At 45.3% G+C, this 25,346-nt stretch overlaps 2 protein-coding genes across 4 annotated transcripts in view; both read left to right on the top strand.

Moving 5' to 3' along the window:
* LOC114661629 (sulfotransferase 1C2-like) overlaps positions 1–8,918 on the top strand; it is a 23,413-nt gene extending 14,495 nt beyond the window's left edge. The window contains exons 1-8 of one of the 3 annotated variants that reach the window (XM_051934757.1): positions 882–963; positions 3,106–3,308; positions 3,413–3,541; positions 3,618–3,715; positions 5,565–5,691; positions 8,237–8,331; positions 8,427–8,607; positions 8,699–8,917. In XM_051934757.1, the coding sequence (XP_051790717.1) occupies positions 3,110–3,308; positions 3,413–3,541; positions 3,618–3,715; positions 5,565–5,691; positions 8,237–8,331; positions 8,427–8,607; positions 8,699–8,811 (942 nt within the window). In that variant the 5' untranslated portion in view covers positions 882–963; positions 3,106–3,109 and the 3' untranslated portion in view covers positions 8,812–8,917. Of the gene's footprint in view, positions 1–881; positions 964–1,474; positions 1,581–3,105; positions 3,309–3,412; positions 3,542–3,617; positions 3,716–5,564; positions 5,692–8,236; positions 8,332–8,426; positions 8,608–8,698 lie in introns of those variants that run through there. The other 2 variants (XM_028814769.2, XM_051934756.1) reach the window with 2 other exon arrangements.
* LOC114661630 (sulfotransferase 1C2-like) lies at positions 13–24,066 on the top strand. Its single transcript, XM_051934759.1, has 8 exons — positions 13–41; positions 19,486–19,700; positions 19,775–19,897; positions 19,973–20,070; positions 21,732–21,858; positions 23,389–23,483; positions 23,563–23,743; positions 23,833–24,066. Exons 1-8 carry the CDS (start codon positions 22–24, stop codon positions 23,943–23,945), a joined length of 972 nt encoding a protein of 323 aa, XP_051790719.1. The 5' UTR covers positions 13–21; the 3' UTR covers positions 23,946–24,066.
* Positions 24,067–25,346: the final 1,280 nt, after the last annotated feature.

Below are 25,346 nucleotides of genomic sequence, written 5' to 3' on the forward strand. Positions count from 1 at the left end.
GCTGACACCCTCTGCTAAGATATGAACATGAAGTGCAGTAAGTACAGTTTGACAGACGTATACCTTTTCATAGATTCAATAATTTTATGCATCAATTTATCACTAACAGGCTCCAACAGTTCATCTATATTATACATTTGTTTGTTTTAATATAAACAAAGTGTTATCTATCTATCTATCTATCTATCTATCTATCTATCTATCTATCTATCTATCTATCTATCTATCTATCTATCTATGCGCGCCCTTTTATCCTCATTTATTTATTTACTTATTTTAGTTATGACGATTCCGATTGACATTCTGTGTGTGTGTGTGTGTGTGTGTGTGTGTGTGTGTGTGTGTGTGTGTGTCTAGGTCCGCGTGCTCAGAGGCGGCTCTACTTGACTTGCTTGGACTTTTAGACACACTGGTGTCCCGTTTCAGGCTCGTTCCTGAATTTTGTCCAATACAATAAGCGGATGCCAACGCGTGTAGATCGGAGCTCCTCTCCAGAATGGGCAGCACCGGGCTCCTCTCACAAGTCATCAGGACCCGCTGCCATTGGCGGTCACCGGCGGCGGCAATTTCAGTGGGAGAAAACAGCACAGCAAAGAAGTGCCTCTCGTACGCGTGTTAGCGGTTAGTTAGCGATATTAAGCACACGGTAGACAAGGAAGCTCGAGGCGCATTCGAGGCGACAAGGCACCCAGTCGAGGGATTCACGCCAGAAATGGGAATGCAGAGGAGGGTCTCACTGCCGGACTCGCCTCGGTTAGCAGCTCTCTGGGGCCCGCTGCGCTCCGCCCATTTGCCCGTTTGACTGCTTTTGATTGGCTGAAGTCCTTCCACCGTCACTCCGATACACCTGTCAGAGTTTTGAAGCCCGTCCGCCTCAGTGAGTCCGCCGAATTCACAGGACAGGACAGGACAGGACAAGACGCTCGTCGAGGTCAAAGCTGAAGATCTAGGGACACAAAGCAGGTAGGACTGGAATTCGGAATTTTTTTTTGAATAATCCCCAGTGCTTGTGAATTATGGAGTCCCACTGCCTTTATTGCTAATGATTGTACCTTTAAACCTCATTCAGCTCCACAAAACAACCTCAGAAGTGTGTGGAGTTGCTCGATTTACACGTTTGCTTCTTCTGCCTGGGAAATTCATCAGAGCCTCCGTTTATTCTTCTTAAATTAAGAGCCATCCATTCGTGAGGCCATCGCGCAGAACACACGAGAAAGGAAATGAAGCATAAACAGGTTTATCTGTCAATGAACTGTATCTTCATATCTATTTCATATCGATATTATTGAGTGCTCTTCATGCAGTATTCATTTATTAATTGTATAGTCCGTTTTACACGTCACGAGGATCCATGGGTGCAGGTTTGATCCGCACGTCAATTTCTCTTAAAATCTGTTATGTCAGAGCAGTTATGACAGGGGCAGCAAAAAATAAAATCGGTTAACCTTCCCTGTTTGTCCAAAGCAGCCAAAGTCCATCCGTCTTATTATGTTGTCATTGCGCGGCACATTCAGGGGATCAGAAGACACAGCGCGGCAGTCGGGACGTCAGAGGGGTCGGCAGCGGGACCCTCGCTTTAGGTAATGAGGCGTATCGCCTGTCGACTGTGGCGCCTGGTGACGGCGATCGATCTGTCAAACCAATCGATTCAGTGATTGATTAACAGGGCTGCGGGGCGATAAGGTCTGACCGCTTAAAGTAATCGGCGGATCAGCGGTGGAGTGCACAGACATCAATGTCGGCTAACAAGTTTCACGGCAGGAGTTTGTCTCTCAGATTTTTCCTGTAAATACCAGCATGGCGGCCTCAGCTCTCCTCTTCAGCCATTCATAAGAAAGCAGTTGACACAAATATGTCACAAAAGACAAAACCAGAATGACAGGCTGAGTCTGAAACATTGTGACATATCCAGGGAACAGTGACAGGAGATCAAATACGATCGGTTAGAGTTATAGGGTTAGGATCATAATGGATGTACCACAGGCCAGCAGCCACACCACCTGAAGCTAAGTGTGTTTGTGCCTGGGCAGTACTAGGTTGGGAGATGTAAAATGGTGGTCTTGTCTGGGACATCTTTCCAAAAGAGTAGGGTGTCCTCTGATGTCCTGTCTGACTCACTGAGCCCCTCAACTTGTCGCACGTGTGTTCACATAAAGTGGGCACTCACTCCGGACTGGCACTATATACTTTTGTGTAGAAGCTGAATCTCACACTTAGTTGTAGCCCCCTTGTTTGTGCCTGAGGAGGTCAAACCAATCGATTGAGTGATTGATTAACAGGGCTGCGGGGCGATAAGGTCTGACCGCTTAAAGTAATCGGCGGTGGAGTGCAGAGACATCGACAAGGCCGAGTCGGCTAACGAATTTCACTGCAGGTGTTTGTCTTTCAGGATTTTCCTGTAAATACCAGCAGGGACCTCAGCTCTCCTCTTCAGCTTACGCAAATATGTCACAAATGACAAAACCAGAGTGACAAGCTGATTCAGAAAATTGTGACATATCTGGGAAAAGGGACAGGAGATCAAATGCAATGAGACTTTTAGTTTTTAGAAGGGGCCTGAAGATCATCATGAATGGATCACAGGCAAGCAGCCACACCAGCTGCACCTCAGGTCAGCTCACCCACCTGAAGCTAAGCACATTTGTGCCTGGTCAGCACTTAGATGGAAGCCCACCTGAGAAAGCTTGGATTGCCGCTGCTGGCAGAGATGATGTCGATGCCAGCAGGGGGCGCTTACCCTGTGGTCTGTGCGCAGATCTCAATGCCCAGTGCAGCACAGTGTTCCTCAGAGGAGATGTAAACTGAGGTCCTAACTCTCGGTGGTCATATGAGATCCCTGGCCATCATTCCAAAAGAGTAGGAAGTCCCCAGATGTCATGGCTGACTCACTGAGCCCCTTAACCTACCACATATTCAGGGCATGGATGTGTTCCTCCAGACAGGCGCTATATACATTTGTGCAGAAGCTGAATCTCACACTTAGTTGTAGTGATGAGGAGGTCCTATGGCTGTCGATGTCTGAACTGGAGTTTGATCAGCAGACATTTTACTGCGCAGCTTGTTCCGCAGGTCTCTCTTTTATGCTGCCATTTTGTGTCTCCACAGCGTGATGTCTGAGTCACTTGGTGCTCCTCGTCATGAAGCCTGCAATTCAGGGCCCTCAAATCCAACCACAAGAGTTCAGCGTCAAAAACTTTCTAATGTTAAAGGTGTTCCACTCCACTCATCCATGTGTGCAATCTTTGACAAGGTAGAAAAGTTCCAGGCCAAAGCAGATGACGTTTTAATAGCCACCTACCCCAAGGCAGGTGAGTGACAGTGACACGCAGATGACAGATTGACCTGTCATGTCACCTAAGCGCTATCTGCAGGTACTGAGCATCACTTCATGTCTTTTTAACTCTTCACCAAGGTACCACCTGGATGATTGAAATCGTGGACAGCATGCGGCAAGGTGGCATCACAAAAGACATCAAAACCATCCCCAGCCACGAGCGCGCCCCATTTCTAGAGTTTAACGGCTTGAACATGATTCCGTCAGGTAAGCCCCTCTGTGCCAAGCCAAGTGGACCCCACAAAGCCTTCCCATGTCTCTTTAAGTCTTGGTGTCTCTCCAGGTCTGGACCTTCTGGAGGCCATGCCTTCTCCTCGACTTGTGAAAACTCATCTTCCGTTCCAACTGGTGCCGCAGTCCTTCTGGGACAAAGGGTGCAAGGTACAATACAATACAATACCATTTATTTTTGTGTAGCCCAAAATCTCTCAAGAAGTGCCACAATGGGCTTTAACAGGCCCTGCCTCTTGACAGCCCCCCAGCCTCGACTCTCTAAGAAGACAAAGAAAAACTCCTAAAAAACACAATGTAGGGAAAAAATGGAAGAAACCTCAGGAAAGGCAGTTCAGAGAGAGACCCCCTGTTGGGTGTGCAGTGGGTGTCAAAAGAAGGGGGTCAATACAACACAATACAATACACAGAACAGAACACAAGTCATCCTCAATACAGTATGAAAATAAAACATTTACAAGTACGGAGCAGAATTCAACAGTAGATGACATCCCATAATATGATTTGGATTTGTTTAGAGTCCTGGAGACCTCAGCCATCAAACCGCCTCCCCCATTTGGCCATTCCATGGCTGAAACAGCGCTGGGCCAGCCAATCCAATTAAAGGACCCCTCTACCCCATGATTCCTGTGATCCTCCATCAGGGATGACTTTACCTTAGGCAGGCAGGTGGGCCGTGGTCACCAAGTGCCACATTTGAGTACCGAGAAGAGAAACAGAATAGGTGAGGGTTAGTATCCAATTCTAATGATCATGTTACTTATGTTTTAGTTCTAATGACTAACAACAGAGATGCAGTCTGTGCAGTTAATCAGCAGCTCTAGTCAGGGTGTACTAAACTGAAATGGTGAGTCTTCAGCTGGGATTTAAAAGCTGAGACCGAAGAGGCATCTCTTATAGTAGCAGGCAGACCACTCCACAGTTTAGGAGGGTCCTGTAACTAAAAGCTCGACCTCCCACTGTTATTTTATTAAGGTAAGCTCGGGGACGTCATCCCGCTCTCTTTACATTGTTCTGATCCCTCAGAGCTCCCTGGCACAATGTCCCAAAAACTTCCAAGAAATGACAACTTTGGGGGCATCAAATCCAGCTAGTAACAAGGGAAAGCTCTGAATCTTCATAAAATAACAAATCTGTTATTCAGACAAATGACCTGGGGCCCAAAGAAGCTCCATGAAGCTGCCTGAGCAGCAAGGCAATCCAACAACAAACAACATCCCACCAGAGAATCCAGGAGACAAAGCCAAAAACAGCAAGGGTTCCAAATTCCGGAAAAATCATAAAAGTGAGAACCCCAGTGGTCTCACCACACTGTGAGCGCACTCTGGATGAACTGCAAGGAATTGGGATTGTCTCGCCTTTATGGGGCTAAACGCAGTCCCTGGCTAGGGTGACCCTTGGGAGACCACCTCAGTGCACAAGGCACAAAACAAAGACATACTGTAAATGTGGATATATAAAAAGCAAAGAATAACACAAAAGAAAAGCCAAAGCAACATTAACACAAACAAAGGAATCACAAATAAAGAGGACATTGGACACCATGGAGCCAGAGAGGAGCCCTGCTGGCTGACACACAACATGATCTTGATGTGCTCCTCTGAGTCCATCGTCACCCCAGGAGTGTCCTGCTTTATCAGGGGGTCCCTCCCAGGTATCGACCTTCTTTACCTGTTCATGTGGTTGTAGGCTACTGGTGGTCTTTATTAGGACCAAGAGGCCTCAGCCTTGCGCTAAGCCTTTGGGTCCTGCTGCTGCTGTTCACCTCATTGTGGACCCCCTTGAAGTCCTTCTAACTTGGTCTTTTCTATTGATTCCATGTTTTTTTACTCCAGGTTTGGTTCATCCTTTGGTATTTTTTCTTCACGATTCTTTTTTTAATAAACTTTTTATAACTGTTTGGGCCAGAAGGTTCTGAAATGGATGAGATTGGCCCTTATTGAGTGTGAAGCCTGATTTTGAGTTTCAGGGCCATGTCTGCTTCCTTTTTTTTTTCCAGGTGATTTATGTTGCCAGGAATGCCAAGGATGTCCTCGTTTCATTCTACTTCTTCTACAAAATGAACGCTCGCCTGCCAGATACGGGGACCTGGAATGACTTCATTGAGAGCTTTCTGTCAGGAAATGGTGAGCAAGTCTTTGTGAGGGCATGAGGATGGCCATTCGGACCTCTAAGAAATGATGGGAAACCATCTCTGAACAGCTTGGGTTGCTGCTGGAAGAGGTGCTGTAGAGGCCAGCAGGGGATGTTTGCCTGGTGGTCTGAGGTTGGATCCCAATGCCCCAGTGCAGTGACGGGGACACCATGCTGTAGAAACTGGTGTTGTCCTTCAGATGAGACATAAAACTGAGGTCCTGACTCTCTGTGCTCATAAGAAATCCCTGGGTGTCCTTAGTAAACAGTAGGGTGTATCCCGGTGTCCTGACTAAATAGCCCACCACAGCCTAGTCATTCTGGCCCCCTAGTCATCCCCTGTCTCTAATTGGCCAACTGTCTCTCATCATTACACCACCAAACAGCTCATGTGTGGTGAGCGTACCTGGTGCAAAAATGGCTGCCGTTGCATCATCATCCTCATAATAATAATAATAATAGTAATTTTCATTTATATAGCGCTTTATCTCACTACTCAAAGCGCTCAGCAATTGCAGGTTAAGGGCCCAACAGAACAGAGTCCCTATTGGCATTTACAAGATTCCAACTGGCGACCTTCCAATGGATGCTGCACAATGGTGGTGGCTGAAGTGGCTCTATGAGTAGTGAGAAAAGAGCTGTGTAAATGTGAAGAATTATTATTAGTTACTATTAATCTCTCAGTTCTTAATGGCCGACTTCTAAGCCAGTGTTCATAGGCAGGTTCCATAATCCATCCATCCATCCATCCATCCATTTTCCAACCCGCTGAATCCGAACACAGGGTCACGGGGGTCTGCTGGAGCCAATCCCAGCCAACACAGGGCACAAGGCAGGAACCAATCCTGGGCAGGGTGCCAACCCACCGCAGGACACACACAAACACACCCACACACACACCAAGCACACCCTAGGGCCAATTTAGAATCGCCAATCCACCTAACCTGCATGTCTTCGGACTGTGGGAGGAAACCAGAGCGCCTGGAGGAAACCCACGCAGACACGGGGAGAACATGCAAACTCCATGCAGGGAGGACCCGGGAATCGAACCCAGGTCCCCAGATCTCCCAACTGCGAGGCAGCAGCGCTACCCACTGCGCCACCGTGCCGCCCGGTTCCATAATCCATGGAGTCATTTTCCTCCTTCTCCTCCTACTCCTTCTTCTTCTTCTTCTTTATTCTGATGGCTGCTTTCCATCATCTAGGCCCCCAAGACTCAAATTTCACATCTCTCTGTTCTTAATGGCCGACTTCTAAGTCAGTGGTCATAGGCAGGTTCCCTAATCCATGGATTCATTGAGTCATTTTCTATTTAAGCCTACAAGCACAGGCCCACAATCGCTCATTTTGCCATGGGTCAATACATCTACCTGACTATAAACGTCTTCTTCTTCTTTGTCATCAAGTTGTACTTCTTCTTGGTGCTGCTTTCATGTAGTCTGCATGGACTGCTGAGCACCTTCAGAAGGTCATATTTCATGCCAGCTGAGTCCTGATACAACCTGGTGAGACTGGAGGTCACGTCTCTTGATGTAATTCTTCTCTGACCTTCTCTGATGCTCGTGCCATCACCTCCACTATCTTCTCTTTTCTTCTTTTTGTAAGTGGTGTGGGGCTCCTGGTTCGATCACGTGACAGGCTGGTGGGACATCAGAGAAAAGCACCCGATCCTCTATGTCTTTTATGAGGACATCTTGCAGGATCCCTGGGTATCCTTAGCAAAGTGTACGGTGTGTCCCGGTGTCTTGGCTAAACTGTCCACCTTGGTCTGGTCATTCTGGCCCCCTAACTTCCTAATTATTTCTCTCACCACTTCACTACCTAATAGTTAATGTGTGGTGAGCATACTGGCATGAAAATGGCTGCTGTTACATCATCCAGGTGGATGCTGCACATTGGTGGTGGTTGAAGTGGCCCCCCACTCACTATGTAAAGCTCGGAGAGAAGTGCTATATGAATGTAAGGAATTATTATTAGTTACTATTAATCTATCTGTTCTTAATGGCCAACTTCTATGCCAGTGGTCATAGGCAGGTTCCATAATCCATGGAGTCATTTTCCTCCTCCTCCTCCTTCTCCTTCATCTTCTTCTTCTTTATTCTGATGGCAACTTCCCATCATTTAGGCCCCCAAGACTCAGACTTCACGTCACTTTGTTCTTAATGGCTGACTTCTAAGCCAGTGCTCATAGGCAGGTTCACTTATCCATGGATTCATTGAGTCATTCAGTCATGGAGTCATTTTCCTTTTGAGTCATCAAGCAGAGGTCCACAATGGCTCATTTTGCCATGGGTCAATACATCTGCATGATTATAAACTTCTTCTTCTTCTTTGTCATCAAGTTCTTCTTCTTCCTGGTGCTTTCATGTAGTCTCCATGGACTGTTGAGCACCTTCAGAATGTTGTATTTCATGCCAGCTGAGTCCTGATACACCCTGGTGAGACTGGAGGTCACGTCTGTTGATATAATTCTTCTCTGAACTTCTCTGATGCTCGTGCTGTCACCTCCACTATCTTCTCTTTTCTTCTTCTTATAAGTGGCATTTGGCTCCTGGTTCGATCACGTGACAGGCTGGTGGGACATCAGAGAAAAGCACCCGATCCTCTATGTCTTTTATGAGGACATCTTGCAGGTGAGCCTTCATCTCTCAGTTGGAAGGTGGTCTCTATGCACCAGGGTATCAGGCGGGCATCCCCGCTAATGTTCCATTATCTGCCATTGTTTCAGGACCCAACAAGAGAAGTGGAGAGGTTGGCGCGTTTTCTGGGTCACACACTAGACATAGACACGATTCAGGAAATTGTGAAGTACACCTCTTTCGACATGATGAAGGACAACCCCATGACTAACGCCAGCATAATGCCCACCAGCATTCTAGACGTGAGCATCTCACCCTTCATGAGGAAAGGTCAGTGCAGCTCAAGTCTGCTGTCTCCAGTCTCATTCTCTGGGGGTCTCACTGCCCGACCGTTGTTACTGTTCCTTAATTGTTCATTTAGGCCAAGTGGGAGACTGGAAGAACCACTTCACTGTGGCTCAGAATGAAAGGTTCGAGGAGGAGTACAGGCGGCGAATGGCCAAAACATCACTGCGTTTCAGAACGGAGCTCTGAGCTTGGGACGAAACTGACGGAGCGGATACATCGGTCTTACGGCGCTTTGGAGCCCTCTGCTGGACATGTCGTGCATTGTTTCTAAGTTTAGGATCTTGGATTTGCATACATGGAGACAAAATTGGTGTTGCTTTTATCTAAATGTGGAAAATGTCATCCAGTCCGCTTCCAAATGGATTTACATTACATCTCAAGATACTTTGGTTGAATACGTAAATGAAAAGGGAAATACTGTTTGTGTTTTCATTTAAGCATATCAGCTTTATCTGTTGGCACTGATCTAACTTTTGTCTGTTCAAATATGTGGAAAAAGTAAAACATGTCTATGGGGTGTACTTTTTCACACGACTGCAGATTAAAAAACCAAACAAAATTAAAACAATAACTTCTTCAGTCAATGCCAACATGCACAGCCTGTGCTGATCACAGACTCCGGTCCAATACTGAATGGCGACTGCCAGCGACAGACCCGAAACCATCAGCTAATAAACACAATCTAATGGGAAAATCGGGCAAGTTCAAGAACTCACACAAAGGTGTTGTATTTCGTAAGAAAGAAAGAAAGAAAGAAAGAAAGAAAGAAAGAAAGAAAGAAAGAAAGAAAAGCACACGTTTTAGTAATTCTATTTTATGACCAGCAAAATCTGAACGATTACCAAAGGAGGAAAAGTGTTTAAATGTACAGTGCTGAAGTTTAGCAACTTATCATTTCACTACGCGCTCTACTGGGATTGTATAACTGCACGTGACACTTTTTGATTTGATTTGAATGCGTTCTGTTTCTTTGACGCAGGCTTCTGCCACTCAAACTTTTAGCTCCTCCCAGTCTGCCGCCATTCAAACTTCTAGCCCCTCCCTCACAGATGCACAGCCTTCCAGTCCTGCCTGTAGTGCGCTTCCTCCGCTCCGATTGTCTCAGATTCAGCAATCAGCACTGAGTAATTTGTAATATTATAACAGGTTGGTTTATTCTTTAACTGTCGCTCGGAGACACACTCCAAGAATTTTAATTTACAGGCATTCAGGGGCTCCACGGGGTTTATTAGGAGTTTTCCGCTCGGTGCAGACGCATTCTGCATGAAGCGCAGTAAGTACTCCTTTCAGATTCAATAAGTTTATGTACACTGTGAAACAAAAATGTTAAATTTTCGGTAAAAAGAAAAAACTAGCAGTTGTGGTCGGCAGAATTTTACTGTAAAAAATAAGGCGACAACATGTTTAGCTCTATGGTAATTTATTAACAGGCTCCAATAACACGGCTGTCTTATACGATAGCGGGGTGTCGTTACAGATAAGACAGGAATGGTGGCGTTAAGAAGATATACTTTGTGGTCTTTTGGATCATTCGTCATTGAAATCTTGAATTGTCTTAGTAAGTTCATCTATATTATAAATTTGATTATTGTTAATATAAATAAAGTATCTATCTATGTGTGCCCCCTTCTATCCTTATTTGTATTTCTTTTCCGTTATTAACCTCCAATAAGTCTTTCAGTGTTAACTGACCATTCTGGGTTGTCATTCTGTGTGTGTGTCTAAGTCGGTGTGCAGTTCATAGGCGGCTCTGGTTGCCTGGACTTGTAATCACACTGGTGTCCCATTCCTGAATTTCCTTGAATGCACCCATCATAGGATAAGCAGATGCCAAGGCCAGGAGAACTGAGCTCTTCACCAGAGTGGACAGCACCGGACTGCTCGGACCCGTCGTCAGGACTCGCTGTGCTTTGACGTCCACAATTACACCGCTGATAGCGTTGGTTTTAATAGGATATCAAGAGATCGGTGTTTGATATCAACTTTAAAAACTTGATACCGCAGCCCTTGGAATATTGATATCCCGCTTTTGAAATTTAGCATCACTCGTTTAAAATGTTTTTTTTTCTAATTTAGATATCAGCGTTTTGAAACTTGACATCAATACAGAGATCTTAAATGCTAATATATAGGATGCTTTTAAACTCTGATAACATATTTTGTCTTTTTTATATCACGTGTATGAAGTTTGATATGAGATTTTAAAAACGCGAATTCAAGTCCTGACCCAAAGGACGTTTTTCAATCCTCCGCGCCAAACCGTTTTTCAAGTCGGTCTGTTTTGTTAATTTATTGCTTTATCCCTACGGAAGAAGAAGAAGAAGAAAAAGAAGATTATGATGATGATGATGATTTGTAGAAATTAAACAGTTCAGCGGTGTAACACAGCGAGACCCGCCGATGTGATGTGCCTAACAGCGACCAGCACTACTTTTAAAGCACGCGATATCAAAATTTGGAAAGTTGGTATCAAATTTGAAAGGCTTGATATTATGTTTCAAAATCATGATATCGAATTTGTAAAAAAAAACAAAAAACACATCGAATCTGAAAAGCTCGATATCAATAATCAATATAATAACCTCGAAATTTCATAGGCGTACAAACACTACGATGTTAATACGCATTTTGAAAACCTTGATAACAAATTTAGAAACAATGTTATTAGATTTCGAAATCGTTTGTTGTGAGTTTTTAAAAACCTGACATCACATTTCATAAGCTTAATATCTATTTGAAAATCATTGAAATGAGGGAACGAAGTTTTATATCCTAATCTTTAAACGATAACCCAGTTTACCATTTAATCGCTGACGTTTGACAACAAATTTCCAAAGGAAGATTTCCAAGACAGTCGATGTCAAATATTAAAAGCCCGAAATTAAATTCCTAATTTCAAACTCCCAACGGAAATCCGACCAGCCTCCTCATGCGTGCTGAAGCGTCATTAAGGTCCCGGTCATCAAGGAAGTTGGCGGCACTTCCAGGCAGTCGAGTGGCTGCCGCCAGACAACGGAATGCCGTGGAGGCTCTCACTGCCCGAATAGCCTCGCTCAGCAGCTCTCCGGGGCCGCTGTTGGACGCCGCCCCCTGCCCCTTGGACTCGTTGATCGGAGGCTCCTGTCTTGGGTTTTTAAGGAGAAGGCCCCGCACAGCCCGTCCACCTCAGTGAGTCCGCCGGTGGGGACGGTGACCGAAATCACAGGACAGGACAAGGCGCTCAAAGAACGACTTAAAGTCAACGGGGACAAAGTGTGAAGATCTGGCAACACAAAGCAGGTAGGACTGGAAGGGCGGCTTGTTTTTAGAGTGCTTGTGAATTATGGAGGCCCGCTGCCTTTTTTGGTAAACACTGTAACTTTAAACCTCATTCACTTCTAAAAGAACCACAGCCGTATGTGGAGTCGCGAGATTTACAGTTTTGCTTCCTCGTTCGTCTGAGCTACGCGCTCATCTGCCTGTGGAAATTCATCAGAGCCTCCATTGATTCTTCTTAAATTAGGAGTCCATACACTCGTGAGGCCAGTGAGCAGAGCACACGAGAAAGGAAACGCAACATAAAGCAAGAAACACGCAAAGGGTGTAAAAACAAAAAGAAATCAATGGAGGGTGAAGTCCAAATGCGAACTGTCCCGTGTCGGCGCATTCAGGATCATCTGTTAGGAAAAATAAGAGACCATTTTATGCAACCAGCAGACCTTTAATGTCTACAAATATATCTATCATTTAAAGGGTGTCTTTCATATTTATACATCTATCTATATGATGGAGTGCAGTTCATACAGAGTTTATGTAGTAATTGTTTTTATATCTAATCCTACCGACTATTCCAAATTCTATGCATCTATCATTTATATAGTGCCTTTCTATCTATCTATCTATCTATCTATCTATCTATCTATCTATCTATCTATCTATCTATCTATCTATCTATCTATCTACAGTGCATCCAGAAAGTATTCCCAGCGCTTCATCACTTTTTCCACATTTTGTTATGTTACAGCCTTATTCCAAAATGGATTAAATTCATTTTTTTACTCAGAATTCTACACACAACACCCCATAATGACAACGTGAAAAAAGTTTACTTGAGATTTTTGAAAATTTATTAAAAATCAAAAAACGGAGAAATCCCATGTTCATAAGTATTCACAGCCTTTGCCATGAAGCTCAAAATTGAGGTCAGGTGCCTCCTGTTTCCCCTGATCATCCTTGAGATGTTTCTGCAGCTTCATTGGAGTCCACCTGTGGTAAATTCAGTTGACTGACATGATTTGGAAAGACACACACCTGTCTATAGAAGGTCCCACAGTTGACAGTTCATGTCAGAGCACAAACCAAGCATGAAGTCAAAGGAATTGTCTGTAGACCTCCGAGACAGGATTGTCTCGAGGCACAAATCTGGGGAAGGTTACAGAAAAATTTCTGCTGTTTTGAAGGTCCCAATGAGCACAGTGGCCTCCATAATCCGTAAGTGGAAGAAGTTCGAAACCCCCAGGACTCTTCCTAGAGCTGGCCGGCCATCTAAACTGAGCGATCGGGGGAGAAGAGCCTTAGTCAGGGAGGTGACCAAGAACCCAATGGTCACTCTGTCAAAGCTCCAGAGGTCCTCTGTGGAGAGAGGAGAACCTTCCAGAAAAACAACCATCTCTGCAGCAATCCACCAATCAGGCCTGTATGGTAGAGTGGCCAGACGGAAGCCACTCCTTAGTAAAAGGCACATGGCAGCCCACCTGGAGTTTGCCAAAAGGCACCTGAAGGACTCTCAGATCATGAGAAAGAAAATTCTCTGGTCGGATGAGACAAAGATTGAACTCTTTGGTGTGAATGCCAGGCGTCACGTTTGGAGGAAACCAGGCACCCTTATCACCAGGCCAATACCATCCCTACAGTGAAGCATGGTGGTGGCAGCATCATGCTGTGGAGAACTGGGAGACCAGTCAGGATAAAGGGAAAGATGACTGCAGCAACATACATAGACATCCTGGATGAAAACCTGCTCCAGAGCGCTCCTGACCTTAGACTGGGGCGACGGTTCATCTTTCAGCAGGACAACGACCCTAAGCACACAGCCAAGATATCAAAGGAGTGGCTTCAGGACAACTCTGTGAATGTCCTTGAGTGGCCCAGCCAGAGCCCAGACTTGAATCTGATTGAACATCTCTGGAGAGATCTTAAAATGGCTGTGCACCGATGTTTCCCATCCAACCTGATGGAGCTTGAGAGGTGCTGCAAAGAGGAATGGGCCAAACTGGCCAAGGATAGGTGTGCCAAGCTTGTGGCATCATATTCAACAAGACTTGAGGCTGGAATTGCTGCCAAAGGTGCATCGACAAAGTATTGAGCAAAGGCTGTGAATACTTATGGACATGTGCTTTCTCAGTTTTTTTATTTTTAATAAATTTGCAAAAACCTCAAGTAAACTTTTTTCACGTTGTCATTATGGGGTGTTGTGTGCAGAATTCTGAGGAAAAAAATGAATTGAATCCATTTTGGAATAAGGCTGTAACATAACAAAATGTGGACAAAGTGATGAAGCGCTGGGAATACTTTCCTGATGCACTGTATGTTGAGTTTTTTTTTCTTCTGTATAAAAGCATGACATTAACCAGTTTGCTCTGCCGCGGCTGTTAACTACATGGGGTACGTCTAGAAAGAGTCCTGGTGGTTTCAAACTTCTTCCACTTACGGATGATGGAGGCCACTGTGCTCATTGGGACCTTCAAAGCCTTGGTGTTCATAGTTTCATCGTCTTGCAGCCCACAAAAGGACCCCTTGAGACAGCAGTCCCCACCACTTGGACTGAATAGCAGGCTTCACATTGGTCTCCAGCGAGTCGCGGTAACTTGCACCAGTGACTGTGGTACAAATTGGCATGGAGTGTTTGACAATAATTCTGTGACACAAATGGTGGTGAGGACAAGACAAAACCTTTTATTCTGCTGGCACTTCCTGGCAGGTGGTACAAGTGCATTGAAGAGGGTGGGGACTCCACTGAGAAATGACATCATCAGCTTTGCGAAGGTTCATTCCAATTTCTGATAAATCTCATTGTCTAAACATAACATAAAAGACGATCCGCCTCTGTGGAAGGCATTCTTAGGAACAGCTGGCAACGTCTTCCATCCATTCGTTGGCTTCAAAGGTGTGTCTGGCAATGTTCCAAGGCTTTATGCATTTCCTCCATGTCCAGGGGGTCCTTCAAATGAGCATGCGATTCCAAACAAGGCAACCATTCTCTCCAGCCTTGTGCTGACTTAGCACATCAAAACAGTACCTGCTTAGATCTTCCCACAGTCCGACTGCACACGCTGTCCATCGGTCTGAGTCCGTCTGTTTGTCGAATTGCTTGCCTGGCACTTCTGTGTGTGTGTGTGTGTCACCTTCTGTACTCAATCTGGCTATGTGAGTAAAAATCAGGTTTTATAAGATACTAGCTGACCCCCGCGGCTCTGCCCACGCAGTAGTGAAACAGGACAAACATTAAAAATCAATGAAAAATTTAAAAAAATGTAATTTATATTTAGAAGAATTTATATCGATAGCTTTCCTATCTGAGGGGCCGTTGATATATAATACTTTTGGTTTTGCTATCAGGGGCAAAGACAGATAAGTTTCTTAGGGAACTAACCCGGGAGAAGACAACGTAAAGCTGAACATGCAAGGAGCCCGGTGAGCTAAGATCAACCTGTGCCAACCCGAGGCTCTGTCCCTGAGCCTCGTTAATTGGCATTGCAAAGCAAAGCTTCACTGCAAACTGGAATGTCTTGAAATGAATGGGCATGTCCATCGTAATCAGAGGAACCGTCTCGCCAACGCCACACCCTGTGATGACCATCGCCTCTGTGATGTTGTTCTGAAGCTGACACACCTGGAGGCGGGTACCATTGCAAAGTTTGTGTGGGCTCAGGTTTCTCAAACGGATAATCGGTGCTTCTACTTCCAATGCCAATTTGTGGGGTGGCACGCCAGGAAGATTAATGGAATTTTAAAATTCTGTAGGATAATGAACTGAATTGTTGTCTTCTAAAACAGGATTTATTGAAGTGCACATCCAGGACATTGTGTCAAATAATCTGAGCACCAATTGATTCATTTTATCAACAGCAAGGACAGAACGTTCCCCAAACTAAGAAAGAGGACGATCTACAATTGAAGTCACGTCCAGTGTCACACACGTGTGATTGGGAGACAGCTAAAGGGCCTGAATGAGAGAAAGTCCACGCCAGACCAGGGGGCAGCGAGGTGCACTAACTGTCTCTCTCAATCCCTTGCAGACCATTCACGGGAAATCCCAAAGGATTCTGGCACCACTGATGATGTCACTTCCGGTTCCAGTGGCACTGATGATGTCACTTCCGGTCTCGGCATATAAAGCTGCCATCTTCAGCTACCAAAATGAGTTCTGTTTTGGACTCGGACTTGTAAACATTTCTCAATCATTTAACCCTTTTGCAGCCAAGACACATTATATGGGTGGCTGCCCCAAACTTTTTTGATGACTTTGTCTTGTTTTTGTGACACCAATTATACTGTAATAATACGTTTGTTCGCATCTTGAAGTGAGGTGCACAAATCGTCATTGTTTAGATAGATAGATAGAGTTTGGTATAGTAAGCAGGATTAGATAGATAGATAGATACTTTATTAATCCCAAGGGGAAATTCACATACTCCAGCAGCAGCATACTGATACAAAAAAACAATATTAAATTAAAGAGTAATAAAAATGTAGGTAAAAACAGACAATAACTTTGTATAATTTTAACATTTACCCCCCCAGGTGGAATGGAAGAGTCGCATAGTGTGGGGTCTTCTTAGTCTGTCAGTGGAGCAGGACGGTGACAGCAGTCTGTCGCTGAAGCTGCTCTTCTGTCTGGAGATGATCCTGATCAGTGGATGCAGTGGATTCTCCATGATTGACAGGAGTCTGCTCAGCGCCCGTCGCTCTGCCACAGATGTCAAACTGTCCAGCTCCATGCCTACAATAGAGCCTGCCTTCCTCACCAGTTTGTCCAGGCGTGAGGCGTCCCTCTTCTTTATGCTGCCTCCCCAGCACACCACGGCATAGAAGAGGGCACTTGCCACAACCGTCTGATAGAACATCTGCAGCATCTTATTGCAGATGTTGAAGGACGTTAGTCTTCTCAGGAAGTATAGTCGGCTCTGTCCTTTCTTACACAGAGCATCAGTATTGGCAGTCCAGTCCAATTTATCATCCAGCTGCACTCCCAGGTATTTATAGGTCTGCACCATCTGCACACAGTCACCTCTGATGATCATGGGGTCCATGAGGGGCCTGGGCCTCCTAAAATCCACCACCAGCTCCTTAGTTTTGCTGGTGTTCAGTTGTAGGTGGTTTGAGTCGCACCATTTAACAAAGTCCTTGATTAGGTCCCTATACTCCTCCTCCTGCCCACTCCTGATGCAGCCCACGATAGCAGTTTCGTCAGTGAACTTTTGCACGTGGCAGGACTCCGAGTTGTATTGGAAGTCCGATGTATATAGGCTGAACAGGACCGGAGAAAGTACAGTCCCCTGCGGCGCTCCTGAGGTGTTGACCACAATGTCAGACCTGCAGTTCCAGAGACGCACATACTGAGGTCTGTCTGTAAGATAGTCCACGATCCATGCCACCAGGTATGAATCTACTCCCATCTCTGTCAACTTGTCCCTAAGGAGCAGAGGTTGGATGGTGTTGAAGGTGCTAGAGAAGTCCAGAAACATAATTCTAACTGCACCACTGCCTCTGTCCAAGTGGGAGAGGGATCGGTGTAGCATATAAATGATGGCATCCTCCGCTCCCACCTTCTCCTGGTATGCGAACTGCAGAGGGTCGATGGCATGGCGGACCTGTGGCCTCAGGTGGTGAAGCAGCAGCCTCTCCATGGTCTTCATCACATGTGATGTCAGAGCAACAGGCTGGAAGTCATTCAGCTCAATAGGACATGATACCTTTGGGACTGGGGTGATGCAAGATGTTTTCCAAAGCCTCGGGACTCTCCCCTGTTCCAGGCTCAGGTTGAAGATGCGCTGTAGCGGACTCCCCAGCTCCAACGCACAGACCTTCAGCAGTCGTGGCGATACTCCATCTGGACCCACGGCTTTGCTGGCACAAAGTCTCCTCAGCTCTCTGCTCACCTGCGCTGCTGTAATTGTGGGTGGGGATGTCTCTCCTATGCTGGTATCAGCAGAAGGATGGGTGGAGGGTGCAATACTCCGAGGTGAGAGTGGGTTAGGGTGGTTTAGGGTGGTTTATGGTTTATTGCACTAGCACTATCTCTAGTCTGTAAGGAACCGTTCCCCACTTCCAGTAGTAGCTGGGAAAATCCTGTGGTTCCATCCCTGAACAAAAAGGTGCACATATTGAGGGTCAGTGACAGCCTGGTGACTTCACTCCAGATAGATGAGCACTTAAGGCACTCATCCATCTTGTTGGCGCAAGTTTGTCTAGGGATGATGGGCAAAGTGTGACGGAAGTGTCCTACAAAGAGAACTGTAACTCTAAAACACACGTAGCTCTGATCCCTCTCTCAAAAACATCAAACGTTTCCCCTTAACAATCTCTAGATGATAATGTCTGCTGAACAAACAGGCATCGCTAGCTAAGCAGAGGCGAGGTGTGCTCCAACACGTGGAGACAGATAGAGCCACTCGAAGAGAGGCTGGCGTGTGAATGAGGAGGGCTCTGCCCGGCTCCCGACTCCTGAGGTCCCACTTCCCTCTCTCCTCAGCCTGCAGCCACTCTCTTGAGAAGGGTCTCACTGCAGCTTGTAATACCAATGACGTAGATCAGGTAATGCCCACAACGTCAGTCACAAAACGCCCTTTGACTGAGATAACCCTCCTGCAGCCCTAATCTTAAGCATAGTGTAATGGGGCCCTAAAGTCAATCCTAGTCTAACGTGATGGGTGTTTCGTGACTGACATTGAGGGCGTTTCGTGATGTTGGGGCGTTACATGACTGACCTCATAGGTACTGCATTCTGCAATTACACTCCATTGTATCTCTCAGATTCACACAAATAAATCAGTGCTGCCAGCGAACTGTGATACCTAGTGCGATGAGAGAAGTTGCAAAATCAACTGGAATGTTCAAGCAAATTCTAGAAAAAAAACAATCTAAATCCGTTAAGTAGTTCTCTCGTGAAAAGCGGACAGACATACAGACAGATGTTGGATTTTATATATATACTAGCCACCCCCTGCGGCTCCGCCACATAGTAGTGAAATACGACAGTGAGGAGGGCACTGCCCTGCTCCCCACTCCTGACGTCACGCTTCCCCCTCCCTTCGGCCCGCAGCCTCTGTCTCGGATTAGCGTCAATATATCGCTCCTGCAAGCGAACTGTGATTCTAACGCGATGAGAGAAGTCGAAAAATCAAACAGAATGTTCAAGCAAATTCTAGAAAAAACCTGATCTAAATCCATTAATTAGTTCTCTCGTGAAAAGCGGACAGACATACAGACAGACAAATGTTGGATTTTATATATATATATATATATATATACAGTAGCGATAGAAATTTGCACAGCGACATATTAAACGTATGCTCAACTGGAAACGCACTGGCAGCCAGATCTCTCGAGACGGAGTGTGTGATACAAAGCTGGCGAAGGTTAGGACTTCTGACAACTGAGCATCACAGCTTATTAGTACTTTGGACTTTAATGTTTCTGACAGCTTTTCCGCCCTCTAAATGTCACTTCAATTTCATTTTTTTTCGTCTTATCGCACTCAACGTACTGTTCTGGCAACGTGAACACAATTCTCGCTACACATTATGAGCTCTGATTGTTTTTTTCTGTTGTAGTTTAAGTATTCTCACTCTCTCTGTTCTCTTCCCTCTTTCCTTCAAGCGACATGTCTCAGCCAGCTGCTCCTCGTGTCGACGGACCTCCTCCATCTCCACTGGCGAAGGAGAATTCTGGAGACCCTCCAAAAGTTCAACGAGAGAAGCTGTTTGACTGTGAGGGAGTGCAGATGTTGGGGTCAGTGGTTCAAAATATGCGCGAGCTTCAGGAGTTCGAGGCCAGGCCGGACGACGTGCTGATCGCCTCCTACCCCAAAGCAGGTAAGCGCCTGACACGAGCCGACACGTCCGACTGCCACCATAACCACTGGGGATGTGGCTCTTTGTTCCTTCAGGTACCACGTGGATGATTGAAATCGCGGACTGCGTTCGCCGTGGGGGGGTCACCGAGGAGCTGCTAAGCCTCCCGTCTCACAAGCGGGCGCCGTTCCTGGAGACCTTTGATGAATTTTCATCAGGTGGGTCCACTCATCCTCTCGTCCCTCATTCTTTTTCTACCCAGTGTGAGTAACCTTTTCATTGTCTGCCTTCAGGAATACGGGACCTCAACTCCATGGCGTCACCCCGGTTGGTTAAAACTCATCTCCCCATACAGTTTATACCACAGAGCTTCTGGGACAACAGGTGCAAGGTGAGGAACCAAATCGCTGGATGTTCCTCGTCAACTCAGAGACCACATACACTATGCAGACCCCTGAACTTCATTTAGTCCTGTGGCAGCTTTGAGATAAAATCATTTCAATTAAATTTTTCCCTCATCAAGCAACACTCAATACCTACACCAGTGGTCTCAAACTCGACAGATTTTCATTCTAACCCTTTTCTTAATTAGTGACCTAATTAACTTCTTTTGAATTCATTTTAATTGACTTGTTTTTTTTAGATTTGTTCCCCTGAATTTCTTCATTGTTCCTCTGAGTTGCTTCATTTCTTTCCTTAAATGGCACCCAAAGAGAAATGAAATGTGAAGTGAGAGAGCCGACAGAAGACCATCTAAGTCAGGGGCTCAAACTCCAACCAATTTCACTCCAAGCAGTTGCTTAATTAGGCTCTGATTCTTGTTGTTAATTAAACTCGCTCTTTAATTCCATGGCTTGTTGCTGCTCTCATTGTGTAATACCAGACATTTCTGTAATTGTGGATTTTCTCTTTTCTAAGAGCACTGGGGACCTGAGCAGATCAGCAGTCCTGAGACCTTCACCTTTCTTTATTTTCAGATGGTGTATGATGGTCACAGTTTGCTGGTCATGTTTTGGCTCATTTTCTATCTCATTATTGTTTGGCAGCTAATTAAGGAATAAGAAACAATTAAGGGGTCTGCATCTTCAAGAGCAAGTCAATTACAATTAATTCAAAAGAAGTTAATTAGCAGCAAAAGCAGATCACTAATTAGGAAAAGGGTGAGAATGAACACCAGCGGCCATTGGAGCCCTCCAGGACCAGAGTTTGAGACCCCTGCCCTACAAGGACAAAGAGAAAGCAGAGTTTTAGGAAATTTTGCAAATGAATTAAAAATGAAAAATCTGAAATCTCACATTGACACGAGAATGCGGCTCAGGTGCCTCCTATTCTACTGGTCACTGTTGAGATGTCTGGAGTCCACCTGTGGTCACTGTAATTGACTGGCCTGATTGGTAAGAGCACACAGCTGTCTACAGAACGTCCCCAACTCCAGCCAACACCAAGCCACAAGCTTGAAGGAACTGCCTGCAGAGCTCAGAGACAGGACAGTGTTGAGTTTCCGCAGCATTGAAAGCTCCCAAGAGGATAGTGGCTTCCATAAATCTTAAATAGAAGACATCTGTCACCATTAGCACAAGTCTTCCTGGAGCTGATGCCCCAGCCAATCTGAGCAATCAGGGGAGTAGGGCCTCGGTAAGAGAGGTAACCAAGAGTCCAGTGGTCACTCTGGCTGTGCTCAGTAGAACCTGTTTGGAGATCATAGACACTTCCAGAAGGGGAGCCATCACTGCAACACTCCACTGACCCAGACAGAAACCTCTCCGCAGAGTAAAAGGCCCAAAAATACTCAATAAATACCCAAAAAAGAAAGAGGAAGCAAAGACTGAAGTGTCAGCCCTCAACTCTAAGTCACCAGCATCACAGACAGGGAGACCAGACAAGGTTGAGGGGATGGAGGAAAGTCCAGAGATACCCCTAATGAAGACCTGCTCCAGAGAAAGGCCGACCTGCAGAAGGGGTCTCAATACTTTCTGAGTTCACTGTATCCATAACCCGGACCCCAGTTGAGCTCTTTGTGATTTTGTGCTTTTTTTTTTCACCCATTCACAGGTCATCTATGTGGCCCGAAATGCCAAAGATGTCCTCGTCTCTTATTACTTCTTCCACCAGATGAGTCTGGATATGCCAGAGCCGGGACGCTGGGAGGAGTTTTTTGACAGCTTTCTCTCTGGGAGGCGTAAGTGAAATGGTCATCGGTCATTGGTCATCGCTCAGTCTCTTTGACTTGGCTGTTGAAACTTTACAAGAGTTGATGGCCCTGAAAAGAAGCCCCTTATTACTTTGTAATGAGCTGCATGGCCACAGTGGTTAGCACTTTTGCCAGTACTGGGGTTCAAATCATGTGTCCCATATGTCGGGTTTGCATGGTCTACCTGTGTGTCTGCTTGAGGAGTCCTTGGGTTTGCACTTAGGACCGAAGCCAGAAGGCCCTTCATTACACACAGAGTTGTGGGAATCTGAAAGAAACCCCTGAGACTTGGAGTTGAAGTAGAAACCTTGAGAACCTTCAAGGAGGATCTGGATGAGACACTGGGACAGCAGGGCTAAACCAATGAGCTTGATGGACTGAATGGTCTCCTCTTGTTCGTGAAATTTCTTGCGCTCTCACGTTGCCATGTTCTTTCCATTTCCCAAAGACGTGTAGGTTATCATAGTTGACAATTCTAAATTAGCCCCATTAGAATAATTTTAATGAAAACAATTATCTCAACGATATCACCAATACCTCACACCCAGTTTCTCCAAAATACATTGAGTCGACCTTTAAAGACCCCCAAAGTCCTTCTGTCTACCACACTACCTGATTACTTATTCCACGTGCCTGTAGATCTTTGTGGGAAGAAGAACTCTCTAACATTCATTCAAACTCTCTCCTTAACGAGTTTGACTCTCTGTCTCCAAGTTTTGTTGAAATATTAATTATAAAGTAACAGCAGAGATCCACTGTCCACTTCTCTTCAATATTATAAACACTTCTACCATCTTACCTCCCAATGTCTGTTTGCTTCATCCCCTCTCAGCCTTTCCTCCTCTTCATGGTCCTGAATCAGCCTTGCCAATTCCTGTGGACTTTCTCTTGTGCTGCTTTGTCTTTTTTTATTATTTGGAGACCGAATCTGTGCACAGTACTCCAGAGGAGACGTCACCAGTGCATTACAGAACTTCAGCATGGTCCCTCTTGGCTTGTGCCGACACATTCGTATATAACCTAACATCCATGCGATGGTCTGAGGGTTCTGGATTTAAATTGTTAAATCATTTTCAACTAAGAGTACCGTACATTACTTACAGAATGTGTTTGGTCACACGAAAAGCCAAAAGTTTAAAATCACAAATCAAGAAAGCACAAACTCAAGGAGCAGAGAACACCAAGGAAGCTGACCAGCACTAGCAAGAATAGCTAATGTGTCTGCCATTTTCTTGAGGCTCTGCTTGGGCCTTAAATAAGCTTCCAGCAAAGCTGTGACAGGGGGGTCCCACCCCCTTGGGCTCAACATAAAAAAATGCAAAAATAAGCAAAATATAAAAATGAAACATCTTTAAGAATGAACAAAAGAAGCTAAAATAAAAAAGAAAATGGGGATCACCGATGGAGAACCTGGTGGGACCATCAGAGCTGCATTCCAGACTTTTGCCAGCAGAGGACTAAGACATCTGCCCACCACAGATCACTTATTGACTTGCACTCTCTTCCTTCCTTTAACAGTGGCATGGGGCTCCTGGTTTGACCATGTGCTCGGCTGGTGGGACAACAGGGAGAAGCACCAGGTCCTCTATGTCTTCTATGAAGACATTAAGCAGGTAGAGCCGTACCTTGCTGCCTGAACCCTTGTAAGTATTTTAGGCCTGCCATTGCGCTTCATTCTTTTTGTGGTTACAGGACCCGCTGCGTGAGGTCGAAAGGGTGGCGCGCTACCTGGACAAGCCGATGGACAGCTCTGTGATGGCTGACATTGTGGCCCACACCTCCTTTAACAAAATGAAGGACAACCCCATGACCAATTACAAAGACGTGCCTTCATTTCTCTTTAATCATGAGATTTCTCAATTCATGAGGACAGGTCAGGTTTTTTGGCCTATTGACCCACATGTGCCCGCTGGTGCCTCCACCATCCAGATACTCACAACAGTCCATTAAATGTCTTTCTAGGAAGAACAGGAGACTGGAAAAACCACTTCACTGTGGCTGAGAATGAGAGGTTTGATGAGGAGTACCAGAGGCACATGGCCAAGACGTCGTTACGCTTCAGGACTCAGCTCTGAGCAGCCAGGTCACATCTGACAGAACGTGTGAAGACCACATCAACCACGCCAGGCCAAAAAGACTGGAACACCGGATAGAGGATGACCAGCAATGAATCAATAAAAAGTTTAACAAAGTGAACTTGTGAATTACTGTGCCTTGGGCTAATATAGCACCTTTCACAGCTCTCACTGAAACAGGAGGCTTAACAACATGGTGCTCAACAAAGATGAGTTAATGAAAAGTCTTTAGTAGAAGTGAAGTTCACTTAAAATAGAAAGTTAATTAGGAGTCAATCACACTGGAGTACTCAACCTCTAGGGGGTGCTAATGAGCCTATTGAGTTCTAATCTGCTTTAATAAAAGGATACTTGTCTGTGTATCTCTGTGTCCATCTGGCTACCATGTTTCTGTCGTTCCAACAGATGGCGCATCACAAACACCTGTAGGAAGGAAAAATGATATTCAGTTTATTAGTACATGCATTTCAAAATTCATTTTAATAGATGGTGCATGAGGTATATGACAACTATTTAGATTTAAACCCGTTAGACGAGGTACCTCAACTAGTCAGGTCATAAAAGAACAAAAATGAAGGCAGCTGGCAGTTAAGCTGTTTTATGGCTACTTTTTAATCTTTTCTTTCTCCATTCTTTTAATTTCTTCTTTGACCCTTTCATACTTCTCACCTCTTTTCTTTCTCTTGAGTATTTTAGTGTAAGCATCCTAAATCAATGGAAATTTAAATTACAAGATGTGACAATTATAATGAATGATACTGCAGAGAGACATTTACCATTGTGGATGGTGTGCCAGACCATCGCTGCAAAGCCTTTGGCATGTGGGAGAAAAACGAGAGTGGGCACACCCTGCACTATGACCAGGCCTAAGTTTGAACCCAGTCTCCTGGAGCTTTGAGAGAGCAGCACTAACCACTACACCACCATGCCACCCATTTTGCAAAAAGAACAGCATAAATCTTCAAAATTTGGGGGATCATTAACAAGAATTCAAGAAGCACCCGTGTGTATGAGAGTGGGGTCGACAGGCCTCCTTCAAACATTGGGGACAGACATCCCACTAGAGAATGGCGTTGTGATGCGGTGGTCCACACTAAACCCTCAAAGCACCAGCACTGCAGCTCAGCAACTTGCTTCTATGTGAGCTTTTCATGTTCTCCTCATGTCCATGTGCTGGCCAGTATGCATACCCCCTTTGATTAACTGGCATCACTAACTTGGTATGGGTGTGCTCTGTGATGAATTGGTGAAAATAGATGGATGGCTAGATACATATAGTAGAAGCATTCAGACCCTCCATTTAGTGCTTTGTAGAAGCCCCTTTGGCCGCCATTCCAGCTTCAAGTCTTCTTGACTCAGATTTGTATCATATAGATAGATAGATAGATAGATAGATAGATA

Source organism: Erpetoichthys calabaricus, chromosome 12 (assembly GCF_900747795.2).
Source record: "Erpetoichthys calabaricus chromosome 12, fErpCal1.3, whole genome shotgun sequence".
Taxonomy (NCBI): domain Eukaryota; kingdom Metazoa; phylum Chordata; class Cladistia; order Polypteriformes; family Polypteridae; genus Erpetoichthys; species Erpetoichthys calabaricus.